The sequence below is a fragment of the Pan troglodytes genome, chromosome X (genome assembly GCF_028858775.2).
Source record: "Pan troglodytes isolate AG18354 chromosome X, NHGRI_mPanTro3-v2.0_pri, whole genome shotgun sequence".
Classification (NCBI taxonomy): domain Eukaryota; kingdom Metazoa; phylum Chordata; class Mammalia; order Primates; family Hominidae; genus Pan; species Pan troglodytes.
The window spans coordinates 69879923-69906714 of record NC_072421.2 but is presented as its reverse complement, the minus strand read 5'-3'; the positions used below and the strand labels follow the sequence as shown (position 1 = coordinate 69906714).

Here is a 26792-nt window from a genome sequence, read left to right as displayed (position 1 = left end):
CCCAACCTTCTTTCACCTGGTGGCTATAATAGTATTGCATTTCCTGGGTAGCTCACAGGCCTTGTGAGCAGACCTGTAACCTCAATTGTGGTGACATCCCTCTTTGAGATGCGGGTCACCCCAGAAGGAAGGGAGGGATGTGAAAGCCACAGAGACTGTTTCCATGGTGGCTGATTTGCTTAGTTTGGTAACCTCTTATAAACAAACTGTGCAGAAGATGACAACGGCACGGTTCCCTCCAACTTCCGCCTACCTCATCCCACTTATCTTAGCCCCAAGTGAGAGAGGTTGGGGGAAAGACTGAGGACTCTGAATTACAGGCATCAAGGACTCAAATTCCTTTTAGGTCCTGACTCCCTGTCCCTGGGACTCCTATACCTGGCTTTGGGCTGCAGGGAGGGACTTGCCCAGAGGCCTGCAGGGTGGGAGGGAGCCAGTTGCATTTCCTGAGTGACTAGAACACCAGACCTTGAGCTGCTTGATCCCCCATTCAGGACCAAGGCACTCAGTCCCCCAGCTACCAGGGGTGTTGGTCCATGGCTCACGGTTGAGTCTCTTCTCCAAGGTAACAACCCCTTTCCTGGGGGGCAGCCTGCATCCAAGATCTCGTGAATAGATGGGGTGGGGTGGGAGGTGGGGGAAGAAAGGCCCAGCTGCCTGGCCTCAACTGGGGCCATCTGAAGAGCATCTCAGCTCCAGAGCTTCCCATGTTATCAACTGAGGTCTCCAGTGTGCCCACACTGCAGGTGAACTCCTGTCTCTGACCGAACCTGCTCCCTCACGGGTGCTGTTCTAGAAGGCAGTTCCCAACAAACCTTTTGCAGGCAAATCAATATCTCCAAATCTGTTTCTTGGAGATGCCAGCCTATGACAATTCCCTGCCTTGGCCTCTTTTCTCTCCCTGCCTTTTCTTCCTTGTTGAGCACAATCACTCCAAACGCCCCAAGATCATCTCAGAGGATGATCCTCAACTCTTTCCTGTTGCCACAGCCACTCTCCCAGTCTGCCCACTTGCATTTCTCAGAGCCTGGTGGACATCTTCACCTGGATACCCACTTTTTTAGTCTCAAATTTAATATACTTAAAATAGAACCTCTCCTGCTATCCTAATCCACTCTTCCTCCTGACTTCTGTATTTCTGTTAATGAATCCCAGGCTGGAGACCTCAGCGTCACCTTGGGCAACCTCCTGCTCAGAAACCTTTAGCATCCCCTCAATGTGAGCAGAACACATGCCCATGCTCCTTATCTTCATACTCAAGGCCTTCCTTGTTGACTCAAATGAGGCCGATTTCCTGACAACCCTCTAATCCAGGATTTCTTAACAGTTTAATGGCTTGGACTCCATCAGGAGCCTAATGAAACTTATGGGCCTCTACTTGGAATGTTTCTACAAGCACAAAATAAAATACATAGGATTACAAAGGAAGTCAATTGCATTTAAAGTTATCTATATATGTCTTAAAATTTGCAACATAGTAATATGCATTTCGTTATTAACACATTAAGTAACATGAGCTAGTGGCGGGTCCAGTGACTGCCATGATTTTGAAGTAGTCGTGAATGGGACAGTAATTTAAGGCACCTGCAGCAGCAGTAATGAGATATAAAAACATCTGTGGCTCCTGTTCGAGACAAAGTCACAGGCTAATGCCACTGTGATGTGTGGCCTGTGTTCATAATGGAAGGAAAGCTAACTTTCAATTACAGGTTAATGAAGATAAAGTTATAATTTTTTTCTCATTTAAGTAAATGAACTCCTGGTCAAGCACTTCTGTGCTATGGGGAGTCCACATTGTAGCTCAAATTGGATATTCACACTTCCCTGAATGAATGTCACGCATCCCACATCCATCCTGGCTGATGCTGGAAACTGGTACTCGGGCACTGGGTCAAGTCGGCCTCACTCTCCACATGGACCTTCTGCCACAGGCTGGCCAGGGCTTGGGGCTAAGAGCTGTGCAGAGCACTGCCTGCCCATGGGCAGCCCTGGGAGGGTATCTTCTCTGGCTTTTCTCCTCTCAAGTCCCAGGCTCTGTCTGAGTGAATTTACATGTTTCTGATGGCCCAACCAAGATTACCCAGTCACTTGGCTCATGGGGTAGTGCACAGCCATCAAGCTAGTTGTAGAGCATCTAGTTGAAGATGCCTTCACCAAGGTGCCATTTGGAGCTGTGAAGAGGCCACTACTCTGCTTGGGTCCTTCTCCTGAACCTTGGACCTGGGACTCATCCAGCTCTACTCTTACCTTGCTACCAGATTCTAAATGTTCTGCAATGCATGGGACTGTCCTGTACAATGAAGAATTGTCTTACCCACAAGGGCCATGATGCCCTGGGTGAGAAACACTGCTTAGGAAGTTTATAACTGTTTGCTTAGTGCTTCAGTAGTCCTTGGCCTGGGGTGCCAGCAACGGAGGCAGAGCAAATCTGTGGGCACTTCTCTGGACTCTTCCCAGTCCCCTCTGGCCTGAAATCCCAGTGACCTTTACATCTAGGATTGGGATTGAGGGAGCGATGTATAATATGGTGAGAACCTTCCCCCACTCCCTCCACTGTGGCCACTGCAGCTGTCAGTTCCAAATCCAAGCTTTCCCAGGCGTGGGACTTTGCTAGGTCAAGAGGAGCTACCTGGGCTTGATAGCTGCCACTAGGGAGGGAAAAGTTGGCAAGAAGCTGTTTTTAGTTTCCTCCAGATGTCTGCTGGCCTAGGACCCTTTGGCTCTGTCCCCCGGGAAGGAATGTTTGTCCTAGGCAGCCTCTGCTTTGCTACTGGAGCTAGGGAGTGGGTACTCCCATCTGGGGCAAGAGAATGTGCCAACTCCTACTGTGCTTTTGCGGGTTAATCATTTCCAGGTAGGAGCTGTCACGAGTCACCCTGGTGTTCACCTCCATTGCTTTCCATGAACCAGTCTAGTTTCCTAAAAATACCTGCTCCCTATTTCCCAGGCCAAAATGCTCCAGGAAATGCCTGCAGCCCACGATTGTCAGATAAGTGGCTTCTTCTGTTAGTTTGACCTGTATTCTGATGAAAGGGATTACTAATACTGCAAAAAACAATATTCTGTGACTTTCAAATTATATCTGTTAAGAATAATGAATACTTATATAGGGCTATTTATTATACTTTATAGTTTATAAAGGCTACTTTATATATTAGGTTGAACCATACCAATTTGCTGGCATTTAAATGCTTTGGACAGTTTCATAGGATTCAACCTAACACATTTTCTCATTTATTCCTCACCATAATGCTGGGTAGGTATTTTTAGCCCCATTTTACAGAGTAGAGTACTAAATCTTAAGAGTGGTGAAATGACTTTTGACTAAGATTATATATACAGGAAATAGCAGGGTTGAGACTTGAACTAAGTCTGTCTGATGCCAACTCTCATGCTCTTGGTTCTCGAGGTAGGATGATTCAGCCTGGAAGACCACTGCAAGGCTTCGAGACTCCTAGACTACCCTCAGGAATCCCCTGGCTGGTTTCTCTTGTCACCTTTTCTTAGTGGGAGAGATCAGCAGGTGCATAGATGCCTGCAAATAGAAGGTTCTAAAGTGATGAGGTGACAAGTTCTAGTTTTAAGGCTTTGGGAGCCCTGAGGAGGTACAACAAAGACAATATCCAAAGCATGTTAATTCACCCATGCATTTATCCGTCCAAGAGAATGCTACTGGGTAGCTCCCATGCACGTGACAGGCTCTGCACTAGGTGCTAAGTTAGTGCAGAGCCTAGGCTGCCAACATTCAGGGAAGAGGCTTAATCAGCAGGGCTTCTACGCTTTGGCCAGCCTCAGGAGAGGGCTGAAGCAGTAGAGGCTGGGGTGAGATCACCATGTGCATGGGACTTAGATTTCCTGTGACACTGCTCTGTCTTCCTAGCCCAGGCATGATTTGGGAGGCCACAGCTTGTGTGACCAAGCAGAAAGAAGCTGGGCTGTTGCCTGGTGCTTCAGGAGTCTGATACCACTGAGAGTTTCTAGGCTGCAGGGCTGGAGGAGGCAGCAGTAGGAAGGGAAAAGGAATGCTGGTGTTCCACTCCTCGGCCTGGTAATGGGGAAGCTGGCAGGTGGGGCCGATGAAAAAGAGCTCCCTCCCAGGCAGCCACAGGAGGAAATTCCTTTCTCCTGTGCCTAGCTGCTCTGAACCCTCGGCTCCACCATGGGGTTGGGTCTTGTAGCTGGCCAGCTTGGGGAGAAAAGGCTGGGGGAGGGCTCGTTTAGAACTTAGGCAGTGGGCATGCGACCGCCACCTTTGTTCGGGGACAGCATGTTGTCCCGTGGGAGATAATCACATTTCTCAGCTTCCTGTCAATCCAGGGGCCGAGCACCCAAGCCTGCTGTGGAGTCCAAATGCTTCCCAAACCTGGCCTGACTCAGGCCAGGGCAAAACTGGCTGCTCCACCTGTCCCCAGTGCTCTCCAGCCACCTGCCTCCTCCCATTCTGCCGACACCCACCCAGGCACCAAACCCCGAGCTCAAACCCTGATGCGAGTCTTCTTGCAGGATGCAATTGAGCCCATGCTTACCATTCCAGGCTCTAGGCTGTGCCGCCATGGCTGTCACCACTGCCGCCCAGGAGCACAGTGGCTCTGGGGCCACAGAGTTAAGATCTCACAGTTGAGTAAGCCACAATGTGGGTTCTTCACACCACACCCTCCCCAACCACAGTGGTAGGGATTTCCTCAGAGCCCCGTTGCCACACACTCTGCTTTTGAAAAAAAAAAAAAAAAGGAAACAGGCATTGGGTTTTGAGTGTGATGAGACGCTGTGAACAGAGGCGCCTCTGAAAGCAAAGAAAGGGGAACCTGTGACAGACCTCAGATAATCACCTCCTGAGCACTCAGGCTCTTTCTATATCTCTGTGGCCATGCTACGGCTTGTGGAAAGGCCAGGGCCATTTGTACAGCAATATGCCACATAATGGCATGTAAGTTAACACAGCAGTCCCCAACCTTTTTGGCACTAGGGACTGGTTTTGTGGAAGACAATTTCTCCACGGACTTGGGTGGGGGCATGGATTCAGGATGAAACTGTTCCACCTCAGATCATCAGGCATTAGTTAGATTCTTATAAGGAGCACGTAATTGAGATCTCTCACATGCACAGCTCACAGTAGGGTTCCTGCTCCTATGAGAATCTAATGCCGCTGCTGATCTGACAGGAGGTGGAGCTCAGGCGGTAATGCTCGCCCGCCTGCCACTCACCTCCTGCTGTGTGACCCAGTTCTTAACAGGTCATGCACTGGTACGGGTCCATGGCCCAGGGGTTGAGGACCCCTGCTTAATGGACTGCATATATGACAACTGCATATATGACAGTGGCCCCATTAGATGATACCATAGTTTTGCTCTATCTTTTCTAGGTTTAGGTATGTTTAGATACACAGATAAGTACCATCGTGTTACAACTGCCTGTAGTATTCAGCACAGTCACATGCTGTATGGGTTTGTAGCCTTGGAGCCATAGGCTGTACCATATAGCCTAGGTGTGCAGCAGGCTACACTATCTAGGTTTGTGTAAGTACACTCTATGATGTTTGCACAATGAGGAAATCACCTAATGACGCATTTCTCTCGTAGCGTATCCCCATTGTGAAGCGAGGCCTGACTGTACTTGGCTCGGCTGTTCTGGTCTGCACTCAACCAGCATACGTTGAATTTATTGGAGTCCACAAACCAAGACCCTGAGAAGCTTCATGAGTTGCCTTGAGTGGTGAAGTTGAGGATTTTGTCCTCAATGTCTGACCTTCTAATCCATTCCTACCAACCACAGAGACACACAGCTCAGGTGACATTTTGAATCTCTCTGCCTGCTCAACTTCCACTGTTCAATACGGTAGCCAGAAGCCACATGTGGCTCTTAAGCTCTTGAAATTGGCAGTCTGAACTGAAATGTGCTGGATGTGTAAAACATACACCAGATTTCAAAGACTGAATATGAAACAAAGAATGTAAAGTATCCCATTAATAATTTTTAATATTTGATTACATTGTAAGACACTATTTTTGATATATTGGAGTAAATTAAATATATTATTAAAATTAATTTCACCTTTTTCTTTTTACTTTTTAAATGTGGCTACTAGAAATGGGGATACTGGTGGCCGGCGTGGCGGCTCACGCCTGCAATCCCAGCACTTTGGGAGGCTGAGGTGGGTGGATCATGCGGTCAGGAGTTTGAGACCAGCCTGACCAATATGGTGAAATCCCATCTCTACTAAAAATACAAATAAAAAATTAGCCAGGTGTGGTGGCGGGGGCCTGTAATCCCAGCTACTCAGGAGGCTGAGGCAGGAGAATTGCTTGAACCCGGGAGGCGGAGGTTGCAGTGAGCCGAGAATTCACCACTGCACTCCAGCCTGGGTGACAGAGTGAGACTCCGTCTCAAAAAAAAAAAAAAAAAAAAAAAAAATCCTACACAAGGGGATACTGGTGCCAAAATTGGCAAATAGATGAATGAAATAAAAGAGTTCAAAACAAACTTATGTGTATATGAGCATTTAGGATATAATAAAGGTGGCATTTCAAATCAGCTGGGGAGGGGAATGTAGCTACTAAGACAAAATTCAAAATTCCATAAGTGGCTGGCATTTGTGGCCCACATTATATTTCTATTGGATAGTGTGGTGCTAGACTTTCTATTTTACCTAAATGTCCATTAACAAGGGATGGGTTCCACACATCATGGTGCATCTACACAAGGGGATGATATGCAGCCATTAAGAAGAATGAAGGATATCTCTTTGAGTAGAAACTAGAAAACTGCAGAGTTATTGGTAAGTTGAAAAAAATGGGCAAGGAATGGGCCAGTATGTATTGTATGATCTCATTTGTGTATCAAAAGCACACAGATGCTTATATATGCACGGAATAAGTTTGCAAGGACACACAAGTAACTGTTATTCTAGATGATTTTGACATGTATGTTTCACTTGAAACTCTCCAGTACTATTTGAAATTTTAACAACAAACGTGCCATTTTACAATAACAAACCATTAAATATATTTATTTTCATATATTTAAAAATAACATATAATGGTTTACATAACATAAAACTATTAAAATGAAAAATAAATAAAATAAAATTTTAAAAATCAGAGTTTCTATTATTCAATTCATAGCTTTATTTCTATTCCTCCACTTGTAAACACCCCTTTCAACTTCTCTCTCTTTTTTTTTTTTTTTTTTTTTTTTGAGACGGAGTCTTGCTCTGTCACCCAGGCTGGGGTGCAGTGGCGCAATCTTCGCTCACTGCAAGCTCCGTCTCCCGGGTTCACGCCATTCTCCTGCCTCAGCCAGCTGAGTAGCTGGGACTACAGGCGCCCGCCACCACGCCCGGCTAATTTTTTTGTATTTTTAGTAGAGACGGGGATTCACCGTGTTAGCCAGGATGGTCTCGGTCTCCTGACCTCGTGATCCACCCGTCTCGGCTTCCCAAAGTGCTGGGATTACAGGCGTGAGCAACCGCGCCCGGCCAACTTCCTCTTTCTTATTCCTCCCTTTCTGTCCTATTCTTTCCAAACCTTTTCTTTCCTCTCTCCTTCAAAACCCACAAGGGTCTATGAATGAGGAGCCATTCCACTTCTGTTGGCTCCCCTTGCTCAACTGCTGCCTCTGTCTTCCCGCCAAGGAAGAGCCTGAGGAAGGGCACCATGTTGGGTACTGCTCGATTCCAGACACAATAACCAAAGATGGCCGCATCAGCTCTATCAACTGTGGAGAAAGAGACCTACCTAGTGGAAATACATCCTACCATTTCTCCCTAGCAATTTTGCCACATTCATGTTAAGAGAGGGCTACACAGAAGAGAGGACAATAACTCAGTAAATTGTGTCTGTGTGTTTTTTTCTTTCCTGGTTCGAGGGTGGGTGGAGGCAGGGTAAATGCAGGAGGCACTGGAGAGAAGGTTTGGTCCACGTTTGGGAAACCAATTTAATTGCCACCTGCAGTTAAAAATCACTAAGAGGGTTTAAGTGTTTTGAAAAGAGAACTATAGCGGTTGGAGAAAGGAAAAAAGCTCTCCAGCTTCTGGAAAACAGGTATAACAAGAGATGTGTTTGCTCCAGGGCAGATGGGAACCTCAGTCCTTAGAGTTTAATTGAGAGAGGAAGAAAGACAAGAGGTCTCAGCAGACTGTCAAGCAGATAATAGCTTCCGAAGGGTGGGTCTGCAAGAACTGAGAAATGAAAGACCTGTTGATGTGTGTAGGGGACAAGTGGTGTGGGAAAATACCAAATTTTCTTTTACACTCCTTCTCAATGCAAATGGAATAAATTCTTTCGAATAAAGAAGGGTTTTGAATGTCTGTTGGAACTTTTTTGTTTATCACAGAGAGACCTTCCCCTCCCCCTTCTCCCCCCAAAAGTTAAGAACCTGGCAGTGCAATAAGTAGCAAGAACACTGGACGGGGAGTCAGGAGACAGCCATGGTCCTGAATTTGCAGAATATGACAACAAATGATATATGTGAAATTCCCCTGGAAGCTGTAAAGCATAGTTAACTGCGGTTAAGTGTGGTTAACTGTTATGAAACTTAAGTTTGTCTGTGGCCCTTCCCATTTCTTCCCCTTTTGGGCCCTCTTCTCTTCCAACCTGTTGGTACAAAAACTACTGGGCCCAAGGTTTGAAAGGAATCCAATTCAAAGAACATATGTTGGTCCCAGAAGAGATCACCTAGACTGAAGAACGTTTTCAGCATCCTAAGTTAATGGTAACTCAGCTATTTTTAAAGTAATATCCCATTCAAAAATTGGAGGGCTAGGAAGAGATTTGTTAAATTATACAAAATTACAGCTGGGGAGGAGGAAAAAGTTCTAGTGTTCTATGCCATTGCAGGATGACTATAGTTAAAAATCACGTATCATTTCTAGGCATGGTGGCATGTGCTTGTAGTCCCAGCTACTCGGGAGGCTGAGGCAGGACGATCGCGTGAGCCCAGGAGTTTGAGTCCAGCCTGGGCAACACAGTGAGACCCAGTCTCTAAAAGAAGAAAGAATTAAAAAACCCAAATGATAATATATAGTTTCAAATAGCTAGAAGGAGGATACTGAATGTTCCCAACACAAAGAAATGATAAATGTTTGAGATAATGGGTATGCTAATTACCCTGATCAGATCACTATACATTATCCGTATACATTATCTGTATACCCCATGAATATGTACAAATAATTACATTTGTCAATTTTAAAACAACTTAAGAATTGGAAGCAAACAATTTACCTTTAAGAGGAATTCTGCGTTCAACATAAAGCTAGAATGCCATATATTATCCCATACAATTTTTAAGTACTAAATGCTTTTTTCAGATTAAGTCTAGCAAGCTGATTTCTGGACTGAAGGACTGACATCATACTGCTCTACAGAGGCGAGATAAGGAGAAATGGACCCTCCATACATTGTACCTCACCAGCCTTGGGATTGGCTTTATGGGCTCCAGTGGCCCAAGTCCTGGGGACACAGTTAGCTAAAATATCTCCTTGCCTCTTCCTCACTCCCAAAAGTTAGTCCGTCACCAAGTTCTGTTGATTCTACTTACCAAATCTGTCCAGAATCTGGCCATTTCTTACCATCAGCACTGCCACCACCCTAGACCAAGCCACTATTGCAGGCAGAAGTCTCCTAAGTGGCCTCCCAGCCCCCTCTCCTGCCCTCTGGCTCTACGAAGCAGCCACAGTCAGCTTTTTAAAAGAGCAGCCCTACTGCATCTCCCTTCTGCTTGGACCTCGGATGAGGAGATCTTTGGCTAATATCTGTCTACCCCTGTGACCTGAAAGCTCAGGGTGCCAGCAGGAACCCTGTCTGTTTTGATGACCACTGTAATCTCAGGCCCGGCCTCATGCCTGGCATGTAGTAGACACTTATTTGTTGAATGAAGGAATGGATTTTAGCAGTGCACATTTTTACAGTGCTTTAAAGGTAACAAAAACTTCATTTGATGCTCAGAATAACCCTGTCATAACCCTGTGTTATTGCTCTCATTTTGCAGATGAGGAAATTGAGGCTCAGAGCATTGCCTATGTTGGCAGAGTTAATGCAGAGCATATTGAAATCCAGGTCTATGGGGGTCAAAAGCCCATGCCTTTCTGGCTAAACCCCTCAGAGAGCTACGGGAGTGTGGAGGGGGCATGGAGTTGAGAGGCACTTTGATACTTCTTGGCTGTATAAGGGGCTACTTTACTCAGGCCTTCAGGGCCCTAGAGGCAAGTCCTGTGGGGATTCCCTGCCAACCAGCCCGGGAGGACAATGGATTCTAAATCAGGCTTTCCTGGATGACTACTCTAACTACAGTGACCTTATTTTCTGAATCTCAAATCAGAATTCTTGGTCTGACAAACAGAATAAAATACTTGAAACTGGGACTTTTCTGGAAAATCCAGGGCACAGAGTTGCTGTACCTATACCACATGGCAGCTACATAATGGGCACTTCTTGGCAAATTCTGACCCAGACACCTTGGTCTATCACATCTCAAGAAGATTTCTTTTACAAAACAAAAGCTGTTTTCTGGGCCTCACCCCAAATTCTTTCCATCTACATTTCTTGTTTGCTCGTTTAATTACTTCCCTTACTTGCTCTTATCTTTCCTGTTTACAGCTTTCTTCTCAGTCTGCCCGAAAGAGCTTCTAGGTCCTGCTTGCTGATGGATGCTATAAGCGATTGAGAGAAATCATAAGCAAAAAGTGCTTGGGAACCATGGCAACAGGGGCCATGGCAACAGGGGCCAAGCACTGAGAGACAGCCCTTCCTGGTTTCTGTTTTAGACCAAGTGGTGCTGATAAGGCCTGATGGTCCCATTGTGTCTGCTAATCAGGCAACACTGTAAGCAGGAGGCATTATGGCAAAATTCTGGTTTCAGAAAGAGCTTTGCAATGCTCTTGCTTTACTGCACCCTGCGTTGCAATGGTGGGCTCATGGTAAAGGGCATTGCCAAATCCAGGGTTGAATCTAAAATTTGCCCCAATTACTCCTCACATGTGGTTCAAGTATACTTAGAGCTCCATGATGGACAGGCAGGCAGGTCCCAGTGTTAGGGTGACAACTACAAAAATTTGGTTGTCATTCTCTTGGGCCTGGAAGTCGAGAATCATAAGGTTACTCAAGCAATAGATCCTAAGGATTTATACTGATGTCTGGGAGAGAAGGGGCTCTTAGTGAATTGGGGTGCAAAGTCTCTTCCCGTGGAGGTTATCCATCTCTCTGATGTACCAGGTGCCCTTGAACAAAAGGGTGGGCTCTGGAGGGGCTGTGAACCTGCCCTGCCTTTTTCTTGTCTTGTTTTTTTTTTTAGATGACGAACTCTTTCAAGCATATGGAAAAATATTAGGAACAAATTCATTTCCCTTTATTTGCCCCAGAACATTTTTCCTAAAGAAATAAAATACTACAGCTTGAGTCAAAGCCCCCTGCATGTTTTGAAATGTGCTATGTATGTGCTCATAAACAATAAACTATACAGTATGGGTTGTATGTTCTTAAACTGTATAAATTGCATCAAATTGTCCATATCATTCTTTGCCATCATGAACATTCACAGCATATATGCCATCATTCACCTGTCTCAGAGTTTCTCTAGGGTATAGACCTAGGAGTGCAATAACCGAGGTAAAGGGTGGAAGTGTAACTTCTTAAGCCTTTTTGAGGGTAATATTCTGGTACTTATTTAAAGTAACTATTTATACACTGTTGGATGCTGTAACTGCACTTTCATAAAGCTATACTAGGGCTGGGCACGGTGGCTCACACCGGTAATCCCAGCATTTTGGGAGGCCAAGGCAGGTGGATCACCTGAGGTCAGGAGTTTCAGACCAGCCTGGCCAACATGGTGAAACCCCGTCTCTACTAAAAATACAAAAATTAGCCAAGCGTGGTGGAGCACACCTGTAATCCCAGCTACTCGGGTGGCTGAGGCAGGAGAATTACTTGAACCCAGGAGGTAGAGGCTGCAGCGAGCTGAGATCATGCCACTGCACTCCAGCCTGGGCAACAGAGTAAGAGTAGGTCTCGAAAGAAAGAAAGGAAAAGCAAGCAAGCAAGCAAGCAAGCAAGCAAGCAAGCAAGCAAGCTATACTAGGGGAATATTCACACACACGCACACAGATATAAGTCCAAGGATGTTCATTGCTCCATTGCTAGTAATAAGGTGAAAATGGAAGCATCCTCAACATCCATCAATGGAAGGTGAGGCAGACAACCTGTGGGTCACCCACCCTATAGAATACCTTGGACTTTGGAAGGAAGCAGGCCCTTTCTCACCCATCTCCTTGACTCCTGGATTGAAGAAATAATGTTGCTCACAGCACAAGGCCAGGTATTCAGGAAATGACTGGTAACTGCTTGTGTATTGGATGGAGATAACCTGACTACTGCCATGTAGGGACCTGGCCAAGGTTCTACATCTGCAGAGAAACCACCTTTCCTGGCAACAAATTCCAATATATCTGGGTAAATAGTCCAGAGAATAGATTAGAACTCAGGTTATAGAACCATCATAAGGAGACAGACTTTATAAATATTTGAAAGCAATATTAGCAAATTGATGAGATGGCTTGCCTTGTCTCAAAGCTAATTGAACAAGAGAAATAAAAGGCTTTTTCCTTTAGTTGTGAACATCAAGAAGTAGACATATTTGTGGTACCTGGCTGTGTGTTGACTTGAGAAGTCCAAACTTATCTCTAGAAACACAAGCACACTTGCATTTACCAGGAGCTTAGCAGACACAAGTCAGGAAGTTTAACTTGAAAAATGACACGAATCATCTCAACAGATAATACTTCTGGAATGTCTTTATGCATTAGGCACTGAGGTGGGTGCTTTGCATTCTTTGTCTGGACTAGTTTTCATAACAACACTGCAAGGGAGATACTATAAGCCTCATTTTATTGGTAAGGAAATGGAGAAGTCAAGAAACTTGCCCAAGGTCACCACAGTTAGTGATAGTCAGGATTTGAACTCAGATCTGTTTGGTTACAAAGCCTGTGTTCTTCTCAATACTTCACTTTGGAGATAGAAGTATTAATGCAGTTAATGAATTTGCTGAATTTGGCCTTAAGCCTAAAATATCAAAGAGGAATCCAACAATGTTCCCCATGCCTCCCTCACTCACAGCCTCCTCCTGAACAGAGTTGACAGAGGGATTCCTCAATCTTGGATCACTATTTACTCATTCAGTAAATATTTTGTTGAGTGGCTACTCTGTGCCAGGCACTGTTCTTTAGGTCACAAATGGACACACCAGACAGCCTGGGCCTGAGTCAAGGGTAGCCATCTTTCAGTTGGGTCTGAGGGTGCCCAGAGGCCCGTGAGGTGCTTTGCACTGAGCACTCAGGCTGATAAGAATGTTCCAGAAGGTGGAGTGACCAATTGACCCAATAAGAACCCCTCTCTTGGGGAACGTGTATGTGACAGATACATACAGAGGAGCACAGGCAGTGAGGTGGCCCAGAACCCAGGAGAAGCCCAGGGAGACAGCAGTAGCAGAGCCATGGAGAATGGGGAAAGCAAAGTCGTGGGGAGCAGTCTTGTCCAGCACTCCTGAGACATCAGTTGTGAAGAGCAGTGGCTGCCAGGGAGGGGTTCACTTATGCATTAATCCTTACACTCATGTCCCATCGCCCAAGGAAACGGAAGCACACCTTTGTTCTCGCAACCTGAAACAGGCCATCTAACCTACAGCTCTTGGAAACTCATACTATGAAGAGCTGTGCTTCACAAGGCACAAACTTGCGCTTCTGAACCTGGATCTTGAGTTCTGTATTTGGTCCTCTTGGTGCGTGTGTGTGTGTGTGTTCATGTGTGCATGCATGTGGTGACAGTGAATTAAAATACATTTTGCTGGAGGCCCCCCTCTGCCAGCAAACTGGCTTCCAATCCAGGCTTCCTGGTCCTGGCTTGAGATTCAGAAATTGTTCTGCATGAAGCTGAAAGAGGGTAGTAAGGATCAAAGAATCTCTTTTGACACTCTAGGACTTGCACCACGTGGGTTTGTGGATCATGGGTATCCTGGAGTGCTGCTAGACACCTAAGGTCTTGGGGACACAACACTTGTGGGCTACATCCACCGCTGGGCTGTTGTGAGAGCCTCAACCATACTCATGGGGAACAACTGGAAAATCTCTGCCTTCCCTGACCACACTCCCACCCCCACCACCTCAGGTTCTCATCCTGCTCTCCAAGCACACATTTAAAAGGCTTATCACATGCTGTGATGGGGAGAGAGGATATGGAGGAATAGGCACTCCTATATACAGCTAGTGGGAGGGTCAACTGAAACAACTTCTTTGGTGGGCAGTTTGGCATTAACCGTCAAAAATTTTTTTTTTTGAGACGGAGTCTCATTCTGTCGCCCAGGCTGGAGTGCAGTGGCGCGATCTCGGCTCACCGCAAGCTCCGCCTCCCGGGTTCACGCCATTCTCCTGCCTCAGCCTCCTGAGTAGCTGGGACTACAGGCGCCCACCACCACGCCTGGCTAATTTTTTTGTATTTTTAGTAGAGACGGGGTTTCACCATGTTAGCCAGGATGGTCTCGATCTCCTGACCTGGTGATCCACCCGTCTCGGCCTCCCAAAGTGCTGGGATTACAGGCGTGAGCCACTGCGCCCGGCTAACTGTCAAAAATTTTAATGCACATTCCTGTTCACCCAACAATTCCACTTCTTTCCAGTATAGATTTAGTGCATATGAAGATACGTGAACAAAGAACACATGAACATTGGAGTACTATGTGTAACAGCAAAATACTGGCAACAACTCCAGTAGAAGACGGGTCAGATAAATTGTGGTTCAGCCATATAATGGAATTCTCTGCAGCCATTAATAATAATTATGTAGCTAAGATATGTACTGATGTGGAATGTTCTCCAAGATACAATGTCAGGTGAAAAAAGTAAGGTGCAGAATGTTGTGTATAGTATGTCATCAGTTACATTAAAAATCTTTCTCTATCTTTCTTCCCCACCCCCTCTCCATACACACACACACACACACACACACACACACACACACACACACTCACATACACTTGTATATGCACAGGTCATTTTGGGAATGACACTAGAAACTAGTATCTGTGTTTGCCTCTTGAGGGAGGAGCTGTTAAAGTGGGGATGGGGGGTTAGGGGTGGGCAGGAGAATGACTTTTTTCATGAAATAGTCTTTTACACTGTTGAATTTCTTTCCACAGACATATAGTACTTTAAAAATGTAATAGTAATAAGCAAAAGCAAAATTAATTGCAGAATTCCTCATCAATAGGGGATTGGTTAAATAAATTGTGGTATGTTCTTACTAAGGAATACTATACAACTATTGAAAAGAAGATATATTCTGCCATAGAAAGATGTCCATAGACATATTAAGTTTTAAAAATCAAGGCTCGGTGTAAAATACATAAATAATTTCATTTATGTAAAAAGATACAGCCGGGCACGGTGGCTCACACCTGTAATCCCAGCACTTTGGGAGGCTGAGGCAGGAGGATCGCTTGAGCTCAGGAGTTTGACACCAACCTGAGCAACACGGTGAAACCCTGTCTCTACAAAAAATACAAAAAATTAGCCGGGTGAGGTGGCGTGTGCCTGTGGTCCCAGCTACTTGGGAGGGTGATGTGGGAGGATCACTGGAGCCTGGGAATTCGGGGCTGCAGTGAGCCATGATTGCACCACTGCACTCCAGCCTGGGTGACAGAGCAAGACCCAGTCTCAAAAACAAAACAAAACAAACAAACAAACAGCAACAACGACAAAAACAAGATATAAATACAAACACACATGCAGGCATATTCATAGGAAAAGTTCTGGGATGATATGAGCCCCACTGTTACTGTGCATAGTCTTCGAAAAAGACTAGAATTGGTCAAGTTAAAGGCAGACTTTCATTTTTTACCCTAAATACTTGTTGATTCACTTTAGATTTTTTTTTTGTACAATAAGTTAGTATTTTATTTTACAATAAAACGCATAAATGATAAATTAGAGGCAGGATAACAAGTCCCACTCTTGGAGGGATCTGCATTCTAAAACTTGGTTTCCTTCTACACTCCTCCATCCCAGATCCCCCAGTGGCTTCTCAGAGCAGACAGACCCAGCTCCCAAGCCTGGCTTGGGTGTTGCTGTGGTTGCATCTCACCTTTTCTCCCACTGCCCCTTCACACTTTCCTCTGGAAAGGCCACTGGGGTGCCTCCCCAGCCCCAAGCAGGTGTTCATCTTTCTTCACTTATTCAATTTGCTTCCCTCATGCTCTATGCACCTAGATACTGCTTCCTCCCCCACTCCACCCCTAGTTTATTGAACTTCCTTTCACTCACGCTATAGACCCAGCCACCTCCTACAAGCCCTCTGGAATCCTCTTGCCCATTAGCGAGTGAGTACCCCAGGGACTCATTCTGAGCTTGGGAAGCTGCCTTGTGACATTCTTTATTGGGCTATCTTGTATTGCTAGTTAACTTCCACAGAATCATTTAACTATAATGTGAATAATCACTCTTTTGTTTACGAAGCACTTCCACAATTATTACTTTTTTTTTTTTTAACAAATCCTCCTGTCCATTTCACGAGGTAGGCAAGGCAAGTATTGACATTATTATTCTCATTTCATTGATGAGGAAACTGAGGGGTAGGGAGGCTTCTTGTTCAAGGTGACACAAGTAGAAAGTGATCTAGAGGAACCTAGATCTTCCTGACTAGTCTAGGACACCTGCTTTTGTTCCCCCAGTCAGAATATAAGTCCCTGGAGGACAGGAAATGTGTTTTCAATGACTCTGTGCACAGTAAAGGGGCAAAGGGAAAGTCATCAGCATTCTGATGGCAAGCTTATGAAGAGGACAGGACAATCGGCCATCCGAAGGGTATGTAGTGAGGACTTGCCAAGTGCTTAGGTCAGGGCTGCATGCTGGAAGGAGACAAAGGCCGTCTTCATGTGAGGCCAACGCACCAATGAATTAGAACACAATCAAATATGAAATGAAAGCGATTTGAGGTGGTACCCAGACGAACTTTTTCCTTTCTTTTTTTTTATTATGATTTTTTGAAACAAGGTCTCCCTGTTACCCAGGCTGGAGTGCAGTGGTGCAATCACAGATTACTGCAGCCTGGTCAGTCTGGTGGTGATGTGTAGTATGGACTGAAGTAGGCTTGATAAGGGACCCCAGAAAATGTCACTAAGGTGTTAATGCCCAGAAGAGTCAGGCCTTGAAGCCAAAGTCAAGGCCATTTCACGGAGACCCACGTGGGAGTTGTGCTTTGTCATGTGTTATTTAAGGTGTTAAGAAAAATTATCTAAAACTTAACCACAAGGCAAAAAATATCACTGATACCCTTTTAGGAGCATGTGAGAGCACCATCCATGCAGCTGTTTGACTTACAATTCCCTATTAATTAAGTTCCAGACTCGGTAAAGTTAAAAGTTAACTTGTAGAAGAAGGAGGAGTTGCAAATGATTTTTGTCTGGTAGAAATGAAAATTAATTCTGTCCGGTAGAAAAGGCAGCCACAAAGGTTACCGTTATATTACTCTGTAGAACTAACCAGTTTTTGTTTTTGTTTTTGTTTTTTTTGAGATGGAGTTTCGCTCTTGTTGCCCATGCTGGAGTGCAATGGCACGATCTCAGCTCACCACAACCTCTGCCTCCCGGGTTCAAGCTATTCTCCTGCCTCAGCCTCCCGAGTAGCTGGGATTACAAGCATGCGCCACCATGCCCAGCTAATTTTTGTATTTTTAGTAGAGACAGGGTTTCTCCATGTTGGTCAGGCTGGTCTCGAATTCCCGACCTCAGGCGAGCAGCCCGCCTCGGCCTCCCAGGGGAGCAGCCCGCCTCGGCCTCCCAAAGTGCTGGGATTACAGGAGTGAGCCACTGCACCCGGCCAGAACTAACCAGTTTTGTATCCAACTTTTTTTGTTTGTTTGTTTCTCGAGATGGAGTCTTGCTCTGTCATCCAGGCTGGAGTTCAATGGCGCGATCTTGGCTCATTGCAACCTCCGCCTCCTGGGTTCAAACGATTCTCCTGCCTCAGCCTCCCGAGTAGCTGGGATTATAGGTGCGTGCCACCACGCCCGGCTAATTTTTTTGTATTTTTAGTAGAGACGGGGTTTCACCATGTTGGCCAGGCTGGTCTTGAACTCCTGACCTCGTGATCTGCCCACCTCGGCCTCCCAAAGTGCTGGGATTACAGGCGTGAGCCACCGCGCCTGGCCCCAACTTTTAAATCTTATTCCAGCATTCTTGTGAAGTCTCTCACACCTTTTTAAAACTACTTTGTTGCAGTAAAATATACGTAAGACACAATTTGCCCTTTTAAGTGTACAATTCAATGGCATGAAACCTATTCACAATGTTGTACAACCATCACCACTATGGATTTCCAAAATGTTTCATCACCCCAAACAGACACACTGTAACTGATAAGCAGTAATTTCCTATTTCTCCCTCTCCTAGGCCCTGGTAACTTCTAGTCAACTTTCTGTCTCTCTGAATTGGTCTCGTCTACATGTTTCATATAAGTGGAATCATACAATATTTGTTCTTTTGTGTTTGGTTTCTTTCAGTTAGCATAATGTCTTCAAGACTAAACTATATTGTAGCATGTGTCAGAACTTCATTCCTTTTTTTGGTTGTATAATATTCCACTTTATGGATATCCCAAATTTTATTTCTCTACTCATCTGCCAATGGACATCTGGGTTGTTTCCACCTTTCAGCTATTGTCAATAATGTCTCACTGCAGGTCAGACCCCCCAGGCTGGGATGACCCCCAGCCCAGCCTTCCTTCATAGCCCAGGCCCTCTCACAGCCCAGTGCTATGAACATTCATGCAACTGAACATACCTGTTCAAGTCTCTGTTTTCACTTCTTTTGGGTATATACCTAGAAGTGGAACTGATAGGTTATATGGTAATTCTATGTTTAACTTTTCAAGGTAATTCTATGTTTAACTCTCGTATCTTTTTTAAAAAATCAGCTTTACTGCAATGAGTTAAATAAATCTTTGACACGTGATCATTATACATTTGAATGAGACTCATGTTTTTATCCCTTTGAAAATTACATCTTGATAAGGGTGGTTTATTTACCTTGCTTTTTTTTTTTTTTTTTGAGATGGAGTTTCACTCTGTCTCCCAGGCTGGAGTACAGTGGCATAATCTCAGCTCACTGTAACCTCTGCCTCCCAGGTTCAAGTGATTCTCCTGCCTCAGCCTCCCGAGTAGCTGGGATTACAGGCACCTGCCACCACACCCAGCTAATTTTTGTATTTTTAGTAGAGACAGGGTTTTGCTATGTTGGCCAGGCTGGTCTCGAACTCCTGACCTCAAGTGATCTGCCCGCCTTGGCCTCCCAAAGTGCTGGGATTATAGGCGTAAGCCACCAAGCCCAGCCTACCTTGCTAACCCTTACAGCAGAAAGCCGACCCCTGCGCCTCCCTGTGACCCCCATTACTTACTGCATCTCCCTATAAGGAAGTATGAGAAATGAGGGCCCCCTTGTTTAACCAACGAGGCCAGCAAGATATTTTGGTAGATCCAAAGAGAAAGGAAATTTTTAATTAGGGTCCTGTGGTAGTGATGGGAAATGAAGTCATGTGAGGGCTACAGAACATGTGTATCTTTATTATTGCTGCGAACATATGAAGCTGGAACATCTTTCTCCTCTGGAACACAAAACAACTGTTGGTTCCCTACAGCATTATGACTTCTGCTAGGAAAGCTCTAGAGAAAAGCTGTGCTTTAGGTGAACTCTGGGACCAGGCAGACCACAAGGAGGCCCATTGGGAGAGATGTTAGAATTCTTTTTGTTCAGCCTCAAAATTTGTCTTCATTGGCATCTGACAGGGAAGGAGGCCCTGAGGAATCTTTTAGGCAGGGAAGGAAGAGGAGAAAAAGGACTTGGCCCGGAGTTTGAGGAGGAGGGTGGGCACAAAGGTGGGGGAGAGGGCACAGCATACGGGTGGTAGGGAGAGAGTAGGGAGCAGCTGCACTGCCTGGGACCCAACTCCTCAAAGAGGATTTTTAGTTGCCTCTATGTGGTATTTTCTTCAAACTATACCCCCCCACAAAAAAAAACAAAAACAAAAACAAAGAATTTCTCCTAGAGCAGTGATCATACAGAAAATCAGAGGTGTTCTTGGTCTCACACATTTTTAGTGTTTCAAACCAAGAAAGTTTTGCTTTTTTGAATAAGGCTGACATTTTAAAATACCTGTATTTCCCCCCTTACAGCTCAAAAGGAACTAACTGGATTTTGATCCCAGTTTTCTCAAGTTTGAGACAAGATATGGAAGAGCAGATGAGTGCAATGGATGAATTTCACAGGTGGTTAAGAAGGTGCAGGAAAAAGAAAACCAGATTAAAAAAGAATGTCATGGTTATAAATATGATCCGAATATATCTATTTCTGAAAGCATACCGGGCAGGTTAAGAAAATAAAGTTAAAAACCTACTTTCTTCTGACACCCTTATTTTGCTATCTTGCAGGGCTAGGTCAAGATGAAATATATGTAATAAGCAAAGAACTGCATGTGTCTTTGAGAGGGGCTGGGTGGTACAGGGGAGAGGGCCTGGGCTATGAAGGCAGGCTGTGCTGGGGGTCATCCCAGCCAGAGGGGTCTGACTTGCAGTGAGGTCTAAAGCAAACCCTGGATCTCTATTTTCATATGTTTAGGGTGAGGACAATAATTCGTGCCTTAGAGGGTTGTTAGAAGGGTCATAATAGAAGGCCTCCAAGAAAAGCACGAACAAAGTGCTGTGGAAACCTGGTCTTTGGTACACATCACAGGTACACATCACATCACTTACTGCACTGTTCTGGAATAGTCCCTTTTTTATATCTGTCGCCCTGGTGATACCAGAAGTTCCCTGTGACTTGTTTGCCTCTGTAACCTCCTTGCCTGTAAGCCCGGTGACTGGAACATCATACCCAGCCATTCTGTCTTTTAGCAAACATTTACTAGGTCCTACCAGCTGCCAGCTCTTGATAGCCACACTCTGCCCTCCAAACCACTGTTCTCTCCTCGCTGCCTCCTCAGCACTGAAGCCCCAGAGGCTCTGACCAGACCCGTGTGGTGGACACTGTGATGTGTGCCCAGATTCCCGTTCAGGACTGAAGGCCTTATACCCTCAGCCGCGGAACTGCTGCTGGCTGACGGCCCTCTTTGGGAAGTGCCCAGCTACCTCCTCGGACAGAGATGCTTTGCTCAAGGCTATGCTTCCTCCTGGGGGCAGCCTGCATCTAAGGACTGGTCCCCTCACCCTGACTCAGAACAACTCTAAAGGACCAACCCAGCTCCAGAGCTCCCCAAGTGTCAGCTGAGGCTGTCATTAGGACAGCATCATAGTCCAATTTCTCCCTCCAACCAGTCCTGCATCTTTCCCTTAGACTCTAGATGCTGATCCCAGAAGTACCCCAATAAACTTCCCGCATGTGACCTGCAGACCCCAGGCTGGGTTTGTGGCCTGTGCAGGCTTGGCATCTGGAAAGCCTCAATTCCAAGTGACACCAGGAGCTGTGATAGTCCCCAGGACCAGTCACTGACATAGGCCTCACTCACAGTTATATTTCTCTCTCCCCCTCTCTTCTCAAGCTTTTCTTATAAAATGCATTGGGAACCAAGGGTGGAGGATATAGGCCTGTAAATGAATGATGACGGGAACGTGAGAGATGCTACAATAGAGACATGAACCTGGTGCTAAGCTGAACTTAACCTGGGGGATTTGAAGGAAGGCTTCCTGGAGGAGGTGCCATTTAAACTGAGTCTTGAAGGATAAGCTGAGGTTTGATGAGTGGGCAAGGATATGGGAAAGACATTCCAGAAAAAGGATGCAACATGCTGGAAGGCATGACAGTGTGTGGGCAGGGGGAGTAAGGGGCAATAAAATCTGGGACAAGAGTAGAGACAGATCGTGCAGGGCCTTCTAGGCCTTAGGAACTTGGTGCTCAGAAAACACCTGCTGAGTGAATGCCACATTCCAGTGTTCCCCAAGTTTTGGCCATTAGGGTACCAGTTTCACAAGTTTTGCTGTATGTAGGCACCACTGGTTCTATTTACAATTCACTTAATCTTTTTCTCTAAGTGAATTGTTTTTTTTCTTAAACAAATAAATCTATATTAAAAGAAATTCTATATGGAAACCATAACCAAAACCAAAAGGAGTATCACTTGCCATAAATAGAAAGTGACTGTATAAAGAAATACAATGAGAACAGAAGAGAGTAATTAAATTCTATGTAGATATTGTTGCCTGTCCATGTCTTTGAGCCTGAGGCCTGCTCTAGCTTTGTTACAAAAGAAGATTAGTAAGCATTACAGAAGTTGAAGAATAGCACCACACTGAGACCTTGTCCTTGATGTAATCAGAAAGCTGGAAAGAGAAGGAAAAGAGAATCATTTTCTCACCATGTAATTCAATGTTCTTTAAAGCTGTACTATGTGCCATTAAAATCGCCTTGGAGTTCCCTCCCTGCCACTTCGCAGACTGTGAAAACAGTTGGTAAGCACTAAAGTAGCCTACAAATGTGGTTGTTATTGCCACTCTGTCGCTGTGGCCATTGGCTCTGGAGCCATTGCTTTGGCTCAGCGAAGGTTTCCAAACCAGTGCCTTTGGCTACCCTCATCCCAACACTGTAGGGGGGAACCAGCAACGGTGGGGCTGGAGAGAGGGGGACCCTGGGAATCCTAGACTCTTTGAATCAGAAGGGCCAGAGAGAGTGTCTTATCTTCCCACTCTGGGGAAGCTGGGACCACAGAAGGGACACAATTTGTCCAAGGCCACAGAGGTGGTTAGTGTTAGCAGTCTAGAGAACTGTTAACATGAAAAAAAACAATAGTATAGTTCATTGTTTTAGGCTACTGATCCCAGTAGCTGTTATCTGCAAGGCTGGAGTACAGAATGTGGGAGAAGCCAGCCCATGAGGCCTGAGAGCATGGGGCACCATCAGAGATATCAAACTGCTGCGCTCTTCAGCCTGGCCGAGGTTGGCAGTGGGCCTGAGGCTTGTGTGATGGGCAGTGTGGAAAGAACCTACCAGAGGCTCAAGTGTTTATAAAAGAAACCCAAGGAAATGAGGGAGGCCAGCACATCAGAGCTGCTCCAAAGGGCAGTGCCAGGTCAGCCAGGGACATCCTGGGACTGGGCAAAGCAACTAAGCTTTGGAGTTTGATGGGCCTGGGTTCAATCCCTGTTCTGTCGCTTCCTAACTATGTATGACTTAAGGTAAGTCATTTCAGTCACTTAAGCCTCCTCACTGGAGTATAATGTGGGTAAGGATGGTACCCACCTCACAGGGTTTTTGTGAGGATCACACAACCAATACAATCAATGCAAAGACAATGCATCTCAGTCAATCTTGGTGCTTTATTTGCCTCCTGGACTCCTGCTAAAGTGCTGAATTTACTTTTGCAATACCAAGGCATGTAGGCAAGGAGAGGCAGGAAAGGGGAGGCAATTAATGCAAAGCTCCTAGCACAGGCCTGGTACATTACTTAGCATTGCTTCCTTCCCCACCCTTGCCCCTGCACCCTGCGCAACCAGATTCCTGACCATACATTTTCTTCTCTCTGGCTCCCTCCCCTAGCCCAGGCTCCCAAGCCCATACCTCCAGGCCCTGTCTGACCTATTCTTGTGCTCACCTGGCCCACTTATCTCAGCTATGGGGTTAATGAGGAGTCTTTCAAGTATATGCAGATAAGAAAGTTGAAGGGTCACACTTCACAGGGTGGGACAGGGACCTCCTTCACCTAGAGACAGGGGAAGGTGGATGCTCTAGGGCCGATGCCTGGCCAAGCAGCTTGTGCGTCTCACTGGAGGGAGAGGCCAGCTGTGGCCTCTGTCTGTCGAGGTCGCGGCTCTGCTGGTAGAGAACAAAGAAAAACTCTGGTCTCCTGTGGCATTAGAAGGCAGTGCCTGAAGCAAGTCCCTCCATTAAAAGCTACAGGACGGAAGGTTAAATATAGCCCTTTCCAGTTGTCTAGGACAAAGATTTATGAAATGTCAGAGCTGTGTTAGAGTGAGAAACGATCTTATCTCAGCTCTGTTTTTAGAGAGTAGAAAGGAGGCAATAGAGAAGAGAAATAAATCCGGACTTTCACCAGTGGGCCATGGGAGGCCATCGCAGGATTTTGAGCAGCTGCGTCTGTTTTTTAAAGGCTCGCTCATGCTGCATAGTGGAGAATGGGCTGGAGAGTGGAAGCAGGGAGCCCCATAGGAGGGAGAGAGATGAGGGAGGCCAAACCAGGTGAGAAGTTGTGAAGGTGGAGGTCGGGGGGGTGTTGGGCCTTCATCCCAGGTGAGGGTGGCCCCTCCTTCCCATTCTCTCTCCCTCAGAAGCAGAAAGCTCGCTCCTACATGCCCTTCTTCTCTAGGGCTCACTCTGTGTCTCTGTGAAAAAAGTAACCTGCAAAAGTTACCAAGACCCTTGGCTCCTTTTCAAGGCAGGCCACTGCACCCATGGAGGGTCTGTTGGAAAGTTCCTCCTTGTCTACAGACCTCAGCTTTGCCTCCTGAGGCCCCACGCAGACCGCATCTACTCCCATCATCCAGTGACAGTCCCTCAAAGACCTGAAGACCAAAGATCACTTTCCTCTGATTCTTCTCCATGCCAAACAGCACGTGGTCCTCATGGGACTTCAGTTTTGGTCCCGTCACCACTTTAGCTCATAAACTGCTTTTGAGCATACGCCTGACGCAAAGGGCCAACTAAAACTCCAGAGACACAGCATGGACTCAGTCTGTCCTGCCAGCTACCTCCACAAGCAGTAGCTTCCAGACATTTTCAAGGGCATGTCACTGTGGCATCATGCGCCCCCTCCCCCACCACCACGTGGCTAGTCTTCTTCACAGAAGCCAGAGAGGGGTCCTAGTGTGGCACAGGGCCCTGTACTTGCTTCTGCCTTACTGCCAGGAGGTCTGGCTTGAACTGCAATTAGAAAGCTCTTGGTCCCTTGGTAGCAACCTGTGTGTACAGAAGACCAGTGACAGGAACCCCTTTCCTGCCTCTCCTTGCCTACATGCCTTGGTATTGCAAAAATAAATTCAGCATTTTAGCAGGAGTCCAGGAGGCAAATAAAGCCCCAAGATTGAATGAGATGGATTGAATGAGATGGAATTTTCTACCACCGAAGGGACAAGGCCTCAGAATCTGGGACAAGAGTAGAGGAAGTAAGAGGTGCAGTAATTCTTACACACACACACACACACACACACACACACGTGCAGAATTCCTCCATCACTTTTATTAATCCTTTAGGATCCCAGAATATCAGGGTTGGGATGTGATCACATCCACCCTGTCTTCCAAAGCCATCCGATTATGAATTCCCTTCAGAGGATCTCGGTTAAGTGGCCATCCTGCCCCTCTGTGCACACCTCTAGAACGCAGTCCCACTCCCTCCCAAAGCAGCCCAGGCTGCCTCAGCATAGCTGTGAGTGCAGAAAGCTCCTCCTCCTCCATGAGCCCCAGTTCCTTCCCTTTTCCCCTCTGCTGAGCATGCACCCTTCTTCCCCCAACAACTCACCTCCCCGGATCCAGAAGAGGGTGACAGAGTCGGTTCTCTCCATCCCAGCGGTGTGGATAACCAAGAATCCACATCCAGCAAGTCCTCATGCATGAGAAAAGTGTGTGCTGAGCCCACACTGGGGGCAGGGAGCCGACGGGCTCCACACTGTCCCAAACCCTGTCCCTAGGCTCCTCAGTGGGTGCCCAGGGACTTTCCTGAACCCCGTTTCCCAGCACCTTGGTCCCATCGATCACATACTCCTTTGCCCATTGAAGTTGTTCCTGGGCAGCCCAGCCTAGGGAAAGCAACTGAGGATTCAAAAGTGAGTTTCCTCTCTCTTTCTCCACCCCGCTGCACTCCACCCACAGCCACCCTGGACCCGTCGGCCCAGTCACAGCGGACAGGCGAGGGAAGTTTACTGTGAGTTGGGCTTGTCTTTCTCTAGGTAAGGTTCTCAGCCAAAGGCCCGAGTCAGAGCCCCTCAGAGGGCTGACCTCCCGCTCAGCGGCTGTCCTGCAGTGAGGGGAAATGAACAGGAACTGGCTGTCTGAGTCAGCGCCCCTGGTCTATTGTCACTGTGCAGGCCCCTTCCTTCCCAGAGGAGAGGCGTGCACAGGGATATGCCTTGTTTTTTGCAAGTCTCTCTTCCACACACACACTTTCTCTCTTGGCCTGGAACGAGTCTGTGAACTACGGCTGGATGCAATTCCATTCAATTTCCCCCAACGCCTAGCAATGGCCTACTCTACAGCACATAGAGGTCATCTCCTATCATCCTCACCACAGAGGAGCTAAAGACAACTAGTTCCATTTAATCCAGGAGGAAACTGAGGCTCAGAAAGGGAAAGGGGCTTTCCCAAGGCCCCACAGCTAAAGGATGAGACTTGGGGTCATCCAGCTTGCTCTTCGTGGCATCGGGAGAACCCTGCCGATCTTCCCTACCTCTTCACCTACCTACACTTCCGCCAATAGACTGCAGATTCCAGCAAAGCCTATTTCCTGGTGCACAAAGCACAAGAGAATCACTGGCTTTCAAACACTGAAAACATATCTTGTTCCAATTTGTTTCTCTTTGTTTGGAAGGACAAGGACCCAGGAAACAAGTCGCATGTGGGAGAAGCTCCTTACAAAGGGACTTCTTTGTTCTTCATTACTAAATGACTACATTGGCAAAATGAGCATGGGCGATGGATTGAGCCCTCGTTCCAGTAACTGTCTTCTAATCGGAAGAGAGGAATCATTGGCTCTTGCTCACAGGGTGGAAAGAGACTCAGCGTGAGATTTACTCTCTTTTCTATCTTTGCCAGGGACA

General features: G+C 46.3%; 1 protein-coding gene across 4 annotated transcripts in view; it reads right to left on the bottom strand.

Moving 5' to 3' along the window:
• Positions 1–26019, bottom strand: part of NHSL2 (NHS like 2) — a 73470-nt gene extending 47451 nt beyond the window's left edge. Inside the window, exon 1 of one of the 4 annotated variants that reach the window (XM_024353229.3) lies at positions 25499–26019. In XM_024353229.3, the coding sequence (XP_024208997.1) occupies positions 25499–25541 (43 nt within the window). In that variant the 5' untranslated portion in view covers positions 25542–26019. Of the gene's footprint in view, positions 1–4526; positions 4626–25498 lie in introns of those variants that run through there. The other 3 variants (XM_016943234.4, XM_016943231.4, XM_016943235.4) reach the window with 3 other exon arrangements.
• Between the last annotated feature and the right edge of the window lie 773 nt (positions 26020–26792).